The sequence below is a fragment of the Varanus komodoensis genome, unplaced genomic scaffold (assembly GCF_004798865.1).
Source record: "Varanus komodoensis strain SLA01 unplaced genomic scaffold, ASM479886v1 scaffold2, whole genome shotgun sequence".
NCBI classification, from domain to species: domain Eukaryota; kingdom Metazoa; phylum Chordata; class Lepidosauria; order Squamata; family Varanidae; genus Varanus; species Varanus komodoensis.
Window position 1 is genome coordinate 19,634,543 of NW_025335568.1, and position 17,697 is coordinate 19,652,239.

The following is a 17,697-nucleotide window of genomic DNA, read 5'->3' on the forward strand; positions in this document are numbered from 1 at the left end:
ACCTGCAATATGCTCAGGTCTTGATATTATACACTGAAGTAAAAAAAATATGAATATACATGAGGCAAATAAATCTTGAGAAGTTTTTTCTACAATTGTGTGTATTATAATTGGATACAGGTGTAAGAATATGTTTATGCTCAGAAATCATGCAAGCATGTCCCATTCATAATCGTAAATGCAAACAGGAGACCACATATTATGAAAATGTATATATATGCATGTAATATATTTACTTAAATATAATGTAATGGTATTATGTAATGTTAACTATAATGGCAATCGTATATTTTATTTCCCCTATCCCCTCTTTTACATTTTGGCTTTGATTGCAAAATTCACAATAAAAATAAGTAAAAAGAAATGTTTTCTAGAAAATGTTCAGCAATTCCCCAACTAGCATTTGTGTTCAAATAATGCTCACTTTAGTCAATGGAGAAAAAGGTGCATTTTCCCATTTGAAATTCAATATTTTTACTATTCAAATGAAACAAAGAAAGATGCACAGTTGCAAATGGGAAATGAAGTGAAACTTCAAGGTAGTGTTACAATAAGCAGGAGAACAGTGTGTTCATCCATTCCTAATTTTGGATCATTTCTCAGGCACACTGCATTTTTTGGAGATCTATCCAAGATTCTTAAAGACAAAGTGATAAAGTATAAAAGTGACACATGTGCTTGCAAATGTTTACCATAAAGATCCATGCAACTGGAAGCCAGGAGTGGCTGTAGAACTGTACTAAGAATATTCTCCTCATCTTTCAGGTTTAGCACCTGTGATAAACTGAGATCGGCCTTCAATCCATCCATCAGTCAATCAATCTGTATTGTGTGGTCCCAGACCCAGCAAATGTTATTGGCCTTTAAGGGCATCCTATTTTAAAGTGGTTTTTTCCCCTTTCTTTTCAAACATTAAAATGAAGCAGAGTGGGATTCTTAAATCATCTGGAAACAAATTTCATAATTAATCTTGAACCTTCAGTTCAAGTCAGCTTCTCATTGTTGTCTAGAATATTTGGCTGTAAAAATGAAGAAAAGCATTGAAACCACTGATTTAACTAGAAGGTTCCTTATAATTATACCTAGAATAGTGATAAGCTGTATTTTGCCAAAGCTGGCATGAACAGGTTTAAGACATTCTAATGGCATGACGACTTCTTTTGGGTCTCAAATTAATTACTGCAGAACTACCAAATATGTTTATCTACTCCAAGAAGAAGAAGCACTTGCTGCGCCCCTACCTGGAGTACGACTGCCTGGCGACAGTGACACACGCGTTGGTGACTTCCCGCCTTGACTTCTGTAACGTGCTCTACGTGGGGCTACCCTTGAAGATGGTCCAGATACTTCAATTGGTTCAAAATAGAGCTGCCAGGCTGCTGACGGGGACTGGGTGTCATATTCACATGACTCCAGTCCTACGTCAGCTTCACTGGCTTCCGACTGAATCCGGGCCCAATTCAAGGTGTTGGTGATGACCTATAAAGCCCTAAACGGCTTGGGTCCTGGTTACCTGAAGGAGCGCTTACATCCATATATGCCCGCCTGCCCCCTGAGATCTGCAGGAGAGGCCCTTCTCTGGGAACCCTCCGTGAAGGAAATTAGGAGGGTAGGTACTCGGAGGAGGGCTTTCTCTGCGGTGGCGCCCAATCTATGGAATGCGCTCCCCAGAGAGGTCCGCCTGGCGCCGTCGTTATTTGTTTTTCGGCGCCAGGCGAAGACCTTTTTATTCAAATGTTATTTTAGTTGTTAATATTATTTATTTATTTTATTCTTTGGCCAGGGCGACTTACATTTTACTGTTATACTGTTAAATTATATTGTTTTATATTATGTTATTTATTTATGATTGTGAGCCGCCCTGAGGCTTTGGTGAATGGGGCGGCATAGAAGTTCTCTAAATAAATAAATAAATAAATAAATAAATAAATTTCACAAGACTAGCCCTCAAGGCATGAAATTTTCTAAATAAATAAATATTAAGCATGTGCTTAGAAATCTATTTCTAAAACTGAACTTTTATTTCCAAATGACCTCTCTTGTAGATTTAAATGCATGTTCTTCACAGTAATTTGCTGCCTAAATAAAACCAACACTGAAACTAGTTTTGAGCAATCCCTGCTCCTGTCCTGGGTACCTTGTTCACAGCAGATGTTCAACAATAACATCACTTGCAATGCAAATTTACCTAGCCAGAAATATATGAATGCCTTTCAAAGTGAGTTTACTTGTCCTAGAATGGAATTCTGCCTGCAAGTTAAGAAAAAAGCATTATAATTTTATATGTCTATTTTGTACTGTTCGGTCTGAATCACTCCTCATATGTTGCTGAAAAGTCTGGGTATCCATTGTATCAATGTGATTTTATAAAACCAAAACTCACCTGAATCTGGATGCTAGGAAGATAAACTACTTAACTATCAGGGGATAGTATCCAATATGGCACTGAAGCCCCTGCCCATTTTCTTATGCTTCATCAACTGTGTTGTACAAAAGCCCTACCACCACTCGTACAACAGCAATTTTGTGCTTCCAGGGCAAGGTAAAATGAATGGAAATATTCTTGGAAGGAGGCAAGTTGCTGAAGCTTGCAGAAGGGAGCTCTGCTGACCTGCCTCCTTCCAGAAATGAGTGCTTCCTCTTATTTCAGGGGTTCTTTAGGAGATGATAAATCTCCCTTGCAGAAGTGATGGGTCCCCCTTCTGCAACAGAACTGACGGAACCTACTGCTTGCATAAGGGAATCAGTGGGGTAGAATGAACTGCAGGGGGCACAGTGACACAGCAATTAGTGTTGGACTGGGATTCAGAAAAACCGAATTCCTGACCCCACACAGCTCAGTGGGTGCCTTTGGGCAAGTCACAGACTCTCAGCATGATATACCTCACAGTACTGCCATTATGAAGATGGCATATGGAGAAGAAGAAACTTGTAAGCTACCTTGGAATCCTTGGCAGAGGACAGAAGGTGAGGCATAAATGAAATGTAATATAATGCAATAATAAGTCCGTCATTGGCTTCTGCCCAAATGAACAAATGCTCTGACTGTTTTGAATGGTGGGGAAAGGAACTGTCACCTCATGAACAATACATATCCTGGCCAATTTACCATCTTCCAAATCCTGCCCATATCTTTCCCCCTGGCAACTACTGCCAGATCAAGGCATTCTGGCATCCACTGGTTCACTTACTGAGACTCTTGCACCCAGGCAGGACTGCAAAGGCAGGCTGCAGCAACAGGCACCTCATGAGGTGAGATGGCTGCAGATGCCTTCAGTTGCCAAGCTCTCCCAGGTGCACTGCAAGGTTGTGTATGTGGAGGGTGAAGGAAAAGCAAAACAACTGAGAGGTGTGTGTGTGTGTGTGTGTGTGTGTGTGTGTGTGTGTGTGAGAGAGAGAGAGAGAGAGAGAGAGAGAGAGAGAGAGAGAGAGAGAGAGAGATCTTGAAATGGCTAGCTAGAGAAAGCTGGGAATTGTAGAGTGTTTTTCTGTCTAAACATTCCTGAAACTGAAACCTTTTCAAATTATTTATTTAGTATATTTATCTCATGTTTTGCTTTTCCTGGAAGAAAGATAAGGAAGCTTCTATAATCTTCCTTCTTCTGTCCATGTATTTGCACAGTGATCTTGTGAAGAAGGTTAGATTGAGATTCAGACCACTCATCTAAGCCACCCAGTGAAGTTCATGACAGGTCTTACACTCCTATGCTTTTTCTACAGCTCGTAGCCAAGGGTGAGAAATAATACGCAGGAATCTGATGCCCGAATTCTGCATCCTTTCTGTATTGATGATGCCTTTTTGCAATACACAGCAGCAATTTACTTTTAGGGACTGCTTTGTATATCTGTACCTCAGTGGCCAAATGAAGAAAGGGATTCAAGTTTCAACAAGATGAGATTATTTTCTAATGCATACAGCAGCAAAGAGATGTCTAGGTAAGACTATAACTAGGTGGGAATCAGAAATTGGCTTGTTTGCAATTGTCTCTTCCTACACTTAACCATATTGGGTTAAGTGCTTTCTATGAACGTATCCCACGATACAGGCATTATATTGAGGTTGCTATGGTAACTGGCTTTAGTTATATAAGTAAAGGAGCTGTTGGCAATATGAAATAAAGAGGAAAAAATTAGATATATTCTACCAGTAATTGAAAAAAAAGTCTATTAATTTAGAGTTTCTGAGACACAGTTCTCTCTCATTGCAGTACAGAGGGCTTGTGTGGCAGATTTTATTTTGTTTACAAGTTACCAAAATGTCTGTCATGCAAATAGAACAGTATTGTCAATAGCAGAACCATGGTATCAATACTATCAAGCGTAGAATACAAATAGAAGTGCTCCTCTTCTCATTTTGTGACTTGCATCTTTTTCCTTAAAAAAAAAAGTATAGCCTTCAAATAATATTCCAAACTGTTGATGAAGACTCAGAATATGGCTACAATCTTGAGCCCATTTTAAGCATACTGACTGTGAAATCCTATGAATGTCTATTCAGAAGTAAGTCTCACTGAATTAAATCAAGCTCATGCCCATCAGTGCAAAATAAAATAAAATAAAATAAAATAAAATAAAATAAAATAAAATAAAATAGCAGGATTAATTCATGGAATCTCAGGAAGCCTAAAGGACAGTAGAGGAGAAAAAGTTATATAGACAGAAGAATCAGAAGAAGTGAACTGAGGAGGACAGAAGCAGTTTGGGTCTGTTTGTTGTTCTTTACTCCAAAACAGAGCTCTTCAGATTGAAGAGACAGAGCAAACTTCATGGCTCGCTGTTTCATCTGACCACTACTGAGCTACCACTGAGTAACTTCAATACCAACATCCACAATGGCAGTATTTAAGTGCAGAAGAAACAAAGCAGCTGCACCCTCACCTGGCAAACTGATGTATAAAACAGTACTGTCTGATTTGCATAGAAATGTACATAATTTATTTATTTATTTATTCGATTTATATCCTGCCTTTTTCCTACAAAGGGCTCAAGGCAGCTTACATCATTCTCCTCCTCCATCTTATCCCCACAACAACAATCCTGTGAGGTAGGTTGGGCTGAGAGTCTGTGACTGGCCCAAAGTCACCCAGTTGGCTCCATGGCTGAGCGGGGACTAGAACTCAGATCGTCTGAGTCTGAGTCCCACGCTGTTAACCACTACACCACACTGGCTCTCAATTTGTGTAGTGAGTCCACTGCGTAAGTCCATGTACCTGCTTTTTGTCTAAACTATAATCTTGCCTCCTGGACTGAGCTCAGGGGGATCTGGTTATGTGACTTGACAGCATAAGATGTGAATTACACAGCACCAAAAGGTTATAAAATATTAAACCACTATGCCACATTACTCCTAAAGCAGTTTTTCAGAGATGTAAAAATGGAATATGTTTCAACAAAAAGGAGAGGGATGAACACTTGTTAAATTGAATATATCGGTTCTTAATCTTCTTTTCTTTAAAGCAGTAAAGGCTGCTTAAAGCATTGCATGAGGTGGAGAGCAATACAGAGAACAGAATTACCATCCAATTTGCTGGCCAATTCAACTGTCAAACCTAGCCTGAATGTCAAGAAACTGCTTTTATGCTAACTTTTCATGGATTGAGAATACCGAAAGCACACATATGAATTAAGCATCTGCGTGAGAAAAGGGTACGAACTATTTACTTACTTTATTTATCTATTAAATAACCTCAGGAAATCATGTAAAACTCATTTAAGCTCATGAATCATCATCTCAAGCCAAAACAAGCAAGGGAGCTAAATTCTAAACTTCAAGTTGGGAATTAAATTCCAGGATGAAATCCAGCAGGAATGTGCAGTTCTTGCAGACTTCCCCCAAAAGGGACTCGAGTAGTTGAATACAGCCTCAACCATTGTGACAGTATGGTGTAGTGGTCAGTGTGCTGGACCAGGAATTGGGAGGCCTGAGTTCTGTTCCCCACTTGATCATGATGCTCACTGGGTGATGCTCACTTTGGGTCAGTCACTGACACTCGGCTTAACTGAGAGTTGTGAGAATAAAATGTAAAGGGGGAAGATTATGTAAGTCAGCTTCAGTGCTTTTCAAGAAGAAAAAAAGAAGGGGGATAACGAATAATTACACTAAACCCAAGTTTAGATAGGAGCAATAGCTAGAATAAAAACCTGTGGAGAAATCTTCGTTTGGTGTCAGTGCAAACTCACAAGGAAATCTGGTAACGATAGGTGATTTCAATTACCCTGATATTGGTTAGAGTGGTTCAATTTCTTGGTGCCCTAGAACAGCAAGTCATGGAACTGACAAGAAGGAAGTTGTCTTGAATGTAATTTCAAGTGGTATTGTTAAACCAACTGGAAACAATGATCACATGTAAGCTGACTTGGGCTCCTCACAAGAAGAAACAGAGGCAGGATACATATTTATGCTAAAAATTGCTAAGGAATTCCTTCTAAAGAGGAAACTTTTACCAGACACCTAGTGAAAAGGAATTTAAAGGGGCAAGTCAAGAGGATTAAATTCCTTCAAAATTGCATGGAGGTTACTCAAAGGCACACTAATGCAAGCTCAATTAGAATGTTTACACAGGTTAGGAAAAGTAGCATCATGTTCAAAAAGCCATCAGCAAAGTTAAGAAGGGAGGTCAAGTGAGTAATTATAGAGAAGGCGGCTGAATTCAAAAAATGGAATACTTGCCTGAATGAGGTGAACAAAAGAGTTCCAGTTTGCACAAGGGAGATGCAAGCAGATTATAAAAGAAGCAAAAAAGCAATGCAAACAAACAAAAAACTCCACACTTACACACAAGCCATCTAGATAAACAACAAAGAATTCTTTAAATAAATGAGAAGCAGAAAATCAGCCAGGGAGGCAACTGGAACACTGGATGACACGAGTTAAAAGGGCACTAATGGAGAAAGCAAGGACTGCAGAGAAGATGAATGGACTCTTTTTTATCTGTCTTCACTGCAGAAGATACAGAACAGATAGATATGCCTGAACTGATGTTTTCTCAAAAGCAGTCTGAAGAACTGAGGCAACTGTGGTGACAAAAGATGAAGTATTCAACCATATTGACACACTGAAAGTTAATAAATCACTGGCCAAGAAGGTATATATCCAATAGTTCTTAAAGAATTCAAATATGAAATCGCTTATCTTCTAATAAATATGGAACATGTCCCTAGGTATCAGAGGACTGGGGACTGGCCAGTGTAACCAATTTGTAAAAGGGAGCAAAGCTGGTCAGCGTAATGTGTATTCGAGAGAGATTGGTTGAAAGCTTTATTAAAGATAAAATAAGTAAAATAAAATATATACAAGAATAATCTCTGCTGAAAAAGAATCAAAATGGCTTTTACAAAAGTAAATACTATTTTATTATTTATTTTGTTATTTATTTTATTATTTTAGAGTGTGACTGTAAACAAGAAATATGGACAGGGACAATCCATACTGCAGACAAGCCAAGGCACTATTGAATTGGGTTTTAATGTCCCTCACCAAAGATCCTGAGCAAAGTTAGCGGTCATAGAATCCAAGGAAAGGAAATCCTATAGATAATTACTTAGTTATAGAACAGAAAGCAGAGAGTAGGAGTATATGGTAAATTCTCTTAATGAAGGAATACAAATCACTGGGATCCCATCTGTACCAAAACCAATGGTTTTCAACATTTTAATCTAAAACTAGGACAGTGCAATGAAGTGGAAAAGTTTAGTAAATAAGTAACACAAATGTAGAGGAATTGTGAGAAGCTCCAAGGAGATCTCTCCATGCTGGGGGAATGGATGTCAAAATGGCAAATCCACATCAATGTAAGCAAGTCTAAAGTGATGCATAACAGGGCAAAAAATACAACCTGATGGAATGTGAACTAACAGTGACTGAGCAAGGATGAGATCTTGGGGCTGTAATGGACAGCTAGATGAACATGTCAACCAAGTGCTACGGAAAAGGCATAATCAGAAAAAAACTGAAAATAAAATTTCCAGGAGTAGGCATGATACAAAGAAACTTTTTTTCTCCTTTCTCATAGCAGAACCAGATCATTCCATAAAGCTAACTGGTGGAAGATTCAGGAGAGATAAAAATAACTATTTTCGCTTACATACATGAACTGTGGAATTCTATAAGATACAGTCACAGGCACCAATCTGAAAGGCTATGAAGGGGGAATGGAGAAATTAATGGAGCAGGGGGTTACCAATGGCTCCTATTTCTGATGGCAATATGCTACCTCCAGAACCAGGGGCAGTATACCTATATAACCCTGTTTGGGTGGAAAGGTACTGGTGCATTCATGACCTACTGGGGTTTCCAGTCAGCAGTTGGCTGGCCAGTGTGTGAACTCAATGCTGGAGCTGTGGCTTGATGCAGCATTATGGATCTTCTTATGTTTTTAGAAATTGCATATATTGTCATTTTTAATTCCTTTCCAGGATGTATTGCCTAACAGAATGTAACGATGGCAATTCCATTGCGTAATATGGTCACAGAGGGTGTGTGAAGGAGACTTTTCATTGGGCATTTTTCTTCTTGTGCTTAGTTCTGCACTGCTCATGTCACCCTCGTTGAAGGAGGACAATTTAAGCAAACAAAGCATAAGGGAGCAAAAAGGTCCCACTTTTTCCTATTTCATTCTAAATGTCCTTCTTCACCCTCCTTTCTACTTTACAGGGAATTGGCATGGCTTATATTAGGGTCTTTTATCAACACATTTAGTTGTATCATTCTTCCAGCTGAGGATTTTTTTTGTGTAAAAGTTGATTAAGAAGTTCTGCTGAAGTACAATCTCACTTGGTACACATGTTCATTAAATGCAACAGAAGTCTTGAAAGACAAAATTATGATGGTCTACCAAGAAACATGCAGTCAAGGTAATTTGCAAGGCCATATTCAAAAAGGAAGCACCCATACCTGTAGAAATATGAACACCCCCTGACTGTGTTGTGAGTGAAATGTTCTTGAGTCTTCTCATTTCCGAAGTCCTCTAGGGGATCTGACCACAGGATGTCACACATGGGTCCATATGCAGGTGGTTCCTTGAATCGATCTAACTGAGAAAAAGAGAAGACAAAGAGAAAGGCTGTTAGACCAAAAGATAATGAACGTAAAGACACCACAGTGGTTACAGTGCTTATTGTGTTGAAACTGCCAACCTTTCCTCCTCTATGGCTCAGCCTCAGAGTCACAACAGAGAGCAGTTCCAGTGAAGCAAGCCCACTTAGGCCCAAAGTTGTATATCAGCCTAAAGCACATGTGTCAACTGAGTATTTAATACTTTAATATTCTGTGTTCCTTCTACAGAGCTGAAGGTAGCATATTCAATCCTCTTCCTCACTATTTTATCCTCAGAGAATCGTATTGAGGTAGGTCAGGTAGAGAAAATGCCCTATGTTTTGCAGTTAACTTTGCAGCTAAATGGGGACTAGGACTTGGGTATCCTGAACCCCTGGCTAGTACTCTAAGTACAACACCACACTGGCTCTAGCTATGGTTACAGCAGTCTATAATATTCAACCTGATTACAGCAACCAAAATGAAAATTCTGCAAAATAAAATATTATGATAGTATTAACACATTAAGAGTCTTGTGTCCTACTTGTCAAATATATTTGTATTTGATACCTGTGTATTTATTTCCCAAGCTTTATTTTTTCCAGTATCCATGAAACTTGATTAGTGCAACCTTTTGACCATTTGTTTAAAAAGGAGCAACATTTGCAGCCTCCTCAGTTACATTAGCAGCATTAGTAACATTACATCAGCAGCAGCCTCCTCCATCAATCTGCAAATCCACAAAGAAATCCAAGTGTGCAATGCACCAAAGGTGCATTGCAATGTTTACTGGGGACATTGAACTGGCAGGGCTTGGCTTTTGGTATAAGATGCAAATATTCAGCTAGAGCTGCTAGGGCCTATCCTCCAACACAGTGAAGAGAAAAGTTAGGGCTGCTTCGGACAAAAATTGCAACTCCTATGTACACAAGCCATAGACCTAGAACATTCACATTTATTGTTGGGTATACTCTGTTTTTCTGTTCCTTGAAAAATCTCAAATGTGGAAAAATGTGACTTTTTAATTTCATAAACATTTAAAATGTTCATTTTACAGCAGAAGTTACATTACACCCTTCTAGATAAATTTTAGGCAGTAATGTTAACTTTGAGAGCATGTATGAGAAACAAGTGTGATAAGGGTGCAACCCTAGGCATGTTTAGACAGAAAAAGCAGAAAAGCCTGGATTCCTGGACAATGCGGGTGACTGTAGGAGCTCCTCCTATCCTGTTTTTGGGTGTGAGAATAAGCTTGATACTTGCCTGACCCCTCCTTCTGTGGCAAACTTTACCTGCAACAGAATGATTATAGGAACCACTTAGCACATGCTACATTTCCAATTTGTCAGTAAAGAGTTATGAACATATTTGTTATGGAGAGAGAGAGAGAGAGAAAGAGATGCAAGGCTTTTTTAAAAATTTTTTTTGCAAAATATGCTCTGTTCTCATAGAAGCTCTTATGACACAGTTGACATTTTTTTCTTTTTCAATGAATGAGACAAATTCATTTCCCCTGGGCTTGGCTTTACCAGTTAAAGCTATTATGTACCATAGACCTATCTCTTGTCTGTTTGAAAGGCTTTAACAAATAATAATGAGACCTCTCTTTAACTTGACAGTATTGGTACCTGCAAGAGTTTTTTTTTTCCACATTAATCAGTTCTCTTGGAGGTCTTTTTCTAATGCTTTTTTTAAAGCTATGAAAAATTATGGTGCTCTTTGAAATGGCATCATATTCATAAAATGTACTTTTAGAAATGTAGGAACAGTTTCTCCCTTAAGTGTGTAGAAAATCTGAAGTTCCAAGTAGCACTAACCTAGTGATATTTCACCCCGACAGAGGCTGCCAGAAAGGTGCCAACAAGAGTTAAGTGTTAGACCTCATGACGGCCCTTCCTATTGCATCATGTTGATTAGAGGGTAAGAAGACTGGAAGAAATCAATTCCATCAGCTGAATAACTCCCTAGATTCATATTAATAATAAAGCTATTTCATTTTATTTTGACCTGTTGTGAAGCTCTTCTAAATGTTAATGGTACTACAGGAAATAAACCAGAGTTGCTTGGATTATGTAATGCATTGGACATCTTTGCTTCTCCGGTGGAGGCCTCCTGCAGGGACACAATGATGTCCATTGCCAGGCCGCTGCTCTTGAAAAAGGCTGAGCTCCTCTGTGTTGGTGAACAGGGGGTTGATGAGTTACACCTCCAGTCACAGCCATTTATTTCTTTCTCAACTTACCTAGCATCATATATGGGAAGAGAGATGATAGTGGGTGTCTATTTAAAATAAGAAACTGAAAACCTTTATGGATGCAGATAGCTCTTTATCTGTATAGGACCATATCTTCATCTACATTTTTCATCACTTTGAGGTTCTTGCTGTAGTACCAAATCATGCCATGGATCCAGAAGACAACACAATGCAAGTAGAAGGCACTGCCATTCATAAGAGAAGATAGGTGTTCCTCTGATTTTTGATGATTCTTCCCTCCTGCTGAAGGTCCCCATTCCTGGACCACAAGCTATACTGCTCTAGTGGGTGCCCCAAGTCTGAGGAGCAAATTTTAAGGGGCACAATTGGATACCGAAGAAATGGGGAAGGAATGAAGTCCTATTCTGTGAACAGAGCTCTGATGTTCCTGCAAATTTAAAGCTGCAATAATCTGCATTTTTGGACAGGAAAAAAGTGCGGCAATTCTAACCATTTCCCAGCTGGTTGCAGAATGCTGAAGTCATAGGGTTCTTTTTTCCTATCTAAACATGCATAGAATTGCACCTTCAAGGTGTTTGTTTAGAAAACGTCTACCTTGTCCTTCTGCTGCAGTTTGATTTCAGTGCAATTTACAACGCATAAGAACATCCACAAAATGCATCAAATCAATACCTGAAAAGTTTAAACATCAATAGGTTAAAACAAAAAAGCATATTATGACACAGAAGAGGGTACACTATTTCATGTATATTTATGTATATTTTCAAACACAGTTGAAAAGTTCAGAAAATACAGCTCAGAGTACAGTTTTGAGTCTATGTTATCTTCCAGGTGTGGCATAGATAAATACTGGTAAAAAGCATCTCATCCATTCCAATGGAAGATCTTCAATTTGGGGTGGGGGTCAGAACTTTCAATTAAGCCAGGGAAGATAAAACTGCAAACTTAACTTCCCTTTGTTTTGCATCATAAAGCACTATAGGCTACTTCTCATGAAAATGCCTTGGAGGAACACAAACATTCTTCCACATTCCTCAGCAATTCTCCTCTATCATTATAGACAGCAGGAAAGCCTGCCATAAACAGCCTCCTGTACTCCCTCCTCTTCCCATTCCTTCAAGAAGAACCAAGCAAAATTTCCTCAGTTTTCAGCAAAGCATCTGCAGTAGTAGAAAAAAGCTCCTGCTTCAGCCACACTTACCATACTCTCATCCTTTTACTGACCTTACTGGGCAGACCTTACTGCCGGGCAGGCCTGCTAACTTCTCAAGGAATGCTGAGAAACCCTGAATGCTCAGGTATTTGCATAAGGCAATGGTGAAGATCTTGCACTTTGGGGGGAACCTGTAACTCTCATACATTTACAAGGATATTCAATTCTGGCAGGTTTGAACCAGGGAATTACAGTTCGATTCCTGTAACTTCATTACTAGCAACAAGATTGATAGGCTTTTAAAGAAAAAAAATCAAGATTAGAGCAACGCTGGAAATGCTGCCCTTACCAGACCATAGTGTCCTCGATCAGCCCAAATTTCCAGGGAATTTTGGAATGATATAGCTTTCTTATGGACAAGGTGGGTTTACGCATGTTCACACCTTCTTTTAAAGTAATCAGATTTAACAGTAAACAACATACTTGCTCAAAACAGTCCCCCATGAATACTTATTGAACTGGTTCGGAAGTCATCCCAAACCAGAACTCGAAATGGTAGATGCAAGAGCCTTCTCCCCTTCTCTTCTCCCAGCAAGGCTAGCGAGAGATCAGAAGCATAGAAGTGGCTCAATGAATTTGTACTCTGTTCAATCAAGTTATTCTATCTCTACCAACAGTATATGTTCCCTGGTCATATTAGAAAACATGAAAATTATATATGATTTTGTGTGGGTGTGTGCATGTTTGCACATGTGCCATAACATCTAAAAACTTAATCTAAAGTGCCTGGGAAAAAGAAAGAGGGGAGGGGTTGGCCTGCCACATAAAAGATAAGAAGATAGATGCCAGGTCAGCCTTCTTGGGGATGGCATTCCACTAATGGGCCATCAAACTGAAAAGTCCCTCTCATTGGACCAACACATGTGTAAAAGGTTCAGTTAAAAGGAATGTATTTTCAGTTTCAATGATCCAATACAAAAGGAACACTGTAATCACAGAAGTAAAAGCTGCAAACAAGTCTAGATGCATTTCACAGAATGATCCTTTTAGCTAATGGTTCTTATCAACAGAAGTACCAAAATAAGAGACCCACTAAAATTACAGTAAGTTATTGCTTGTGAAAATAAACATGATTTCCGAGAAGTCATTTCTAGATTCTGAGCAATAAATTAAAGTGATATGTGGGGGTAAATTTAGTGTAATGAAACATTTCCCACTGCTATATAATTCTGTAGAAAAATTTAACCTACCCACACCTGATTCATAAAAATTAATTATAACATAATGAATGAACACAATGCCAGTCAAACAGAGCAGTTTCAACATTGTAATTAACATTGTGACCACTACATGACCATTTTATGTGACTTCTTTTTCCTAAAAAACTGAACAACACTGTTAACTGATCATATCTTAAAATATTCATAAGCATTGCAATAAACATGTTTTCCATATAAAGTTTTCAATTTGTTTGAAAATAACAGTTATGTCCATTTAGCACACTGATAAAAAATCCAGAAAACCCAAGTATAATGCTTTAGATGTCCAATTTGCATGTTTTGCATTTTGGAGATGCAAAGGAGATAACCATTAGTGTCCTTAGTCAAATAAAAAGACCTGTGTGCAGAAGCAGGATTCTCCAGTGTATCACTTGCCCTGTCTGTAACCACAGGTATAAATCACATGAACATTTGGATGCACACCTTTCTCCTCAACCTGCCAAAAGTGGTACTGTATCAAATTCCTTTTTTGGTTGTATTACTAGGGCTGAATAAGCAATGGCTGGAAGTGAATTTAACAATCAATCCCACTGCTATAATGAAAACATTTTTGGAAGCAAAACATCATTCATGCATTTAGTCCATTTTTGTAGTTTCCACATTAAATAAAGAAGTGTGTTTTCTTGGTTTTAGTTCAACCACATAAAAGTTATAAAGCTACAAGAATTTATTTTTAAAAGTCACCAATAAAATCCCCATCTATTAATGGTAGCAAAAAAGGAGACAGCAATAACAGTGTTTTTAACTGGTGGTGTTTTAGAGTCATGCTCTCCAAACTTACTTTTCTGATATCATCTAAAGTGTTGATCTCTGGGGAGAGGCCACCATGCACGCACAGGAACTGCTGGTTCATCAGAGCAGCCAAGGGAAGGCAGTCGAAGGCATCCATGCAGGCATCATACACACGTTCTGAATACTTTATTTTACCTTTTGGATGTTAAAAAAAGACCGTGAGAGAGGAAAACCAGTAAAGTAGTTCAGAGTTCAAACCTACATTCTGTGGGTCTGCAGAAAGTAAGGCTGGAAAGTGGCACACATTGTTTGCCTTACAATATATAAAAACCCCTTAAAATCAAAAATATTTCCCATGTACTGTTGACAAGTAAATATTTTCTGGTTTTCCATTTCAGGTTGGCTTTCATGGCAGCACGGCCAAAGATAAACAAGGAGACTGTTAAAGGGCTATTGCTATTTCAATAGGGATAGAAATACTGTGCCACATTCTCAACTCAACTATGCACTATATTAATGGGCAGGAATGTCCATTTTCTCAATTAATCATGACTAGATCGTTTGGTTTTCCGCATATAGCAAAGACCTTCAGTATAACCCTATCTAAAAGTGGAGGCAGTCACTGGATTGATCACCAGAAGACACTGCGATGAGGCGTTAAGTGTGAACTATTCTCAGTGCTCAGCACCGGCATTAAGTGTAGTAATAAAGACAACAGATCCTTGTTGGGCTGCATTACTGTGAGCCTTGCTGAAGGCGTAAGATCAGCTCCCCCAGTTGCTCAGAATTCTTTGCCTTGTCTTTGAAATTAGGTTGCTTCCACACCCCTTTGCTGCAGTTTGTTGGGATAGCGGGCGGCTCTCACCCTCAATCCCTTGTTGCCCTTCTCCCAGGAAGGGGAACTAACTTGAACTTACAGTCTCTGGAACAGAGGAAGAGAGGAACTGTATAAAATCAATGGCAAACAGTATTCCACCTAACAAGCATGCAAGTGCCCAAGCACCTTAATTCCTACATGTATTTGATAAACTGTATATCATCTTTGACCCAGGTATCCTCAAATCTAAAGTGGATCATCAAATCTGCCTTCACTGGACCAAGCCACTGAGGAAAATACTCATCAACAGAATTTATCAGGTGATCATTGAAATGGAACTGCTTGCTTTGGTTCCAGCCTGACTGCAGAACTCCCTTCCATGGGTGGATCCCTTTACATGTCAGAAGTATTTAATTCTGGTGGCTTAATATTCTAGTTTGCATCACTCAACTCACCTCTGATTTAGACTGAAGGTCATTTATAGGCTGCCAAATTAGACAATTGCAGTTTTCATGCTTTTTCAGGGGTGGGGTTTTCCTGTTTGGTAGTATACGTTTATGACAGTTTCAAGTTTTTAGGAATTCAGCTAGGCTGCCTTGAATGTCATTTGGCAAAAATACAATATTCAGAGACTTAAACTATTTACATATTAAGCCTACTTTAAATTAGAGTAACAATGAAAACTGAATTACATGTAAGCAAACATACCTACCATTAAAGTTCTGCTATCATTTTTGTTCTTATCTTAATAGTTCATTCTCAAAAGTTTCCATTTCCTTTTACATTGTATCAGGCATATCCCTTTCCCATCAAAGGATAGGTCAGGATCAAAACCTTTACCTTGCATCTTATTATTCATTTACATATCCATCATTATGAAATAAATGAGATTGTTCAATTAATTGAAATGTTAATTTACTAATATGCGCATTAAAACTGAGCAGTAAATTATAAAACGTTCAAGTAAATTAACAGCATTTCTATCCTTGGCTCTGAAGAAAATGCCACTGGAGAGAATTCTATAGGTCACCATTTCTCTAACATGGACCTAGAGAATTTGGTGCAGCTACCCAGGCTGAGGCCAGTGCAAAGTTTGTGGAGCACCAGGAAAAAAGTAATGGGAAGTGGTTAGGCACAAACATGGGAATGACTAGCTGCAGCAGGAACAAAGAGGAAAAAGAGAACTGATGGTAAACAGTACACACAGGTCCCTACTCCGCATCTCTGAGTCAGATACATGTCAGGAGTGGGGAGAAAATTCATTTCCTGTACACTTAGGACAGCAGCCTCTTCACTTGTCTCTTTAGAGGTCCGTTTCTTAAGCTAGGCATTTGGCACACCCAAGTGTCTGCTTCTTATTCCCAGGTAGGACATCTTGTTCTGTTAGCTTCCTATCATTCTTACAGTATATTGATTCCCCTGGGCCTTAGAAACACTTTCCAGCTATCCATAACCTTTCTGTCAAGTGGCACCTCTGCTCTTAAATGGGGCATAAACATTGTTCTGTTGGGAATAAGGGCCAAAATAGAATATAGATTCATATGGAACAGCTATGTCTCCCTTGGCCTATTTCTAGCCTTGAGTCTGCAGCAGAACTCTAGATGGGAAATAGTGGGCATTATAGAAAAAGGACAAGGGTTTGAAACATATACAGATTGAGCAGAAGTTCTTATAATGGACTTGAATCCTGAGAACTTAGCTTAGCGTGGTAAACTCTTTCAAGTTTGATATGCTCCCAAAGTTAACAAGAAGCATTTGTCATATTTAGCATGCTGCTCTCTATGAATATAATTTCCTTGGAAACAAATTTTAAAAATGTTTTCATGTTACTTGTGTTAATCCTGAACAAGTTTTTACACTTCTCCAAATGGAGCAGAAGCAAAAGAAGTAATTTTGATTCATACTTACATTCTTGTTTAAATGTGAAATACTCTGTTAAATGTCTACATTCATGATTCCCACGCAGTAAAAACAGTGTTTTGGGATAAAGAATTTTCAAGGCCCACAAATACAGCACACACTGCAAAGAAGAAAAGAAGTAGAAAGGTAACCAAGAGTAAACATCCTGCTTTGCAAAAGACACTATATATGAAATTAATTAAATCGTGCCTGCTTATTCAGAGGTGTCCTAAGACTTCAATAAATTTTATGTGCATTTTGTTTAACGTGTTTGCAGTAAGCAAAGTTCAACAAGTCATTAAATTTTTTTTCATATGTTCTAATGTTTCACAAGTAGAATTTGATTTCACACATTTTATTCTCACTCATTTCCTTAGGTCTCCCCAAATCTTTTCAATGCCACATCAAGACAGAAGAATCCGTCTGAATTGCATGGGAAGCACTTGCTAGCTAGGAAAATACAAGCAGTCAACAACATTCTCTAGTAGAACAGAGTGCTTTATGAACATGTCACAAAAGACACTTAGTTTGTGAAGCTCTGTGAAGAAAGAAACAGTTGTTGGACTA

At 38.6% G+C, this 17,697-nt stretch overlaps 1 protein-coding gene across 1 annotated transcript in view; it reads right to left on the reverse strand.

Moving 5' to 3' along the window:
* The window catches only part of PPP3CA (protein phosphatase 3 catalytic subunit alpha), a 213,195-nt gene that overhangs the window by 49,036 nt on the left and 146,462 nt on the right, over positions 1-17,697 (reverse strand). Inside the window, exons 4-6 of the mRNA XM_044428195.1 lie at positions 17,140-17,251; positions 14,464-14,609; positions 8,894-9,033 (exon numbers count right to left, since the gene is read on the reverse strand). Coding sequence (XP_044284130.1) covers positions 8,894-9,033; positions 14,464-14,609; positions 17,140-17,251 — 398 coding nt within the window. The remainder of the gene's footprint in view (positions 1-8,893; positions 9,034-14,463; positions 14,610-17,139; positions 17,252-17,697) is intronic.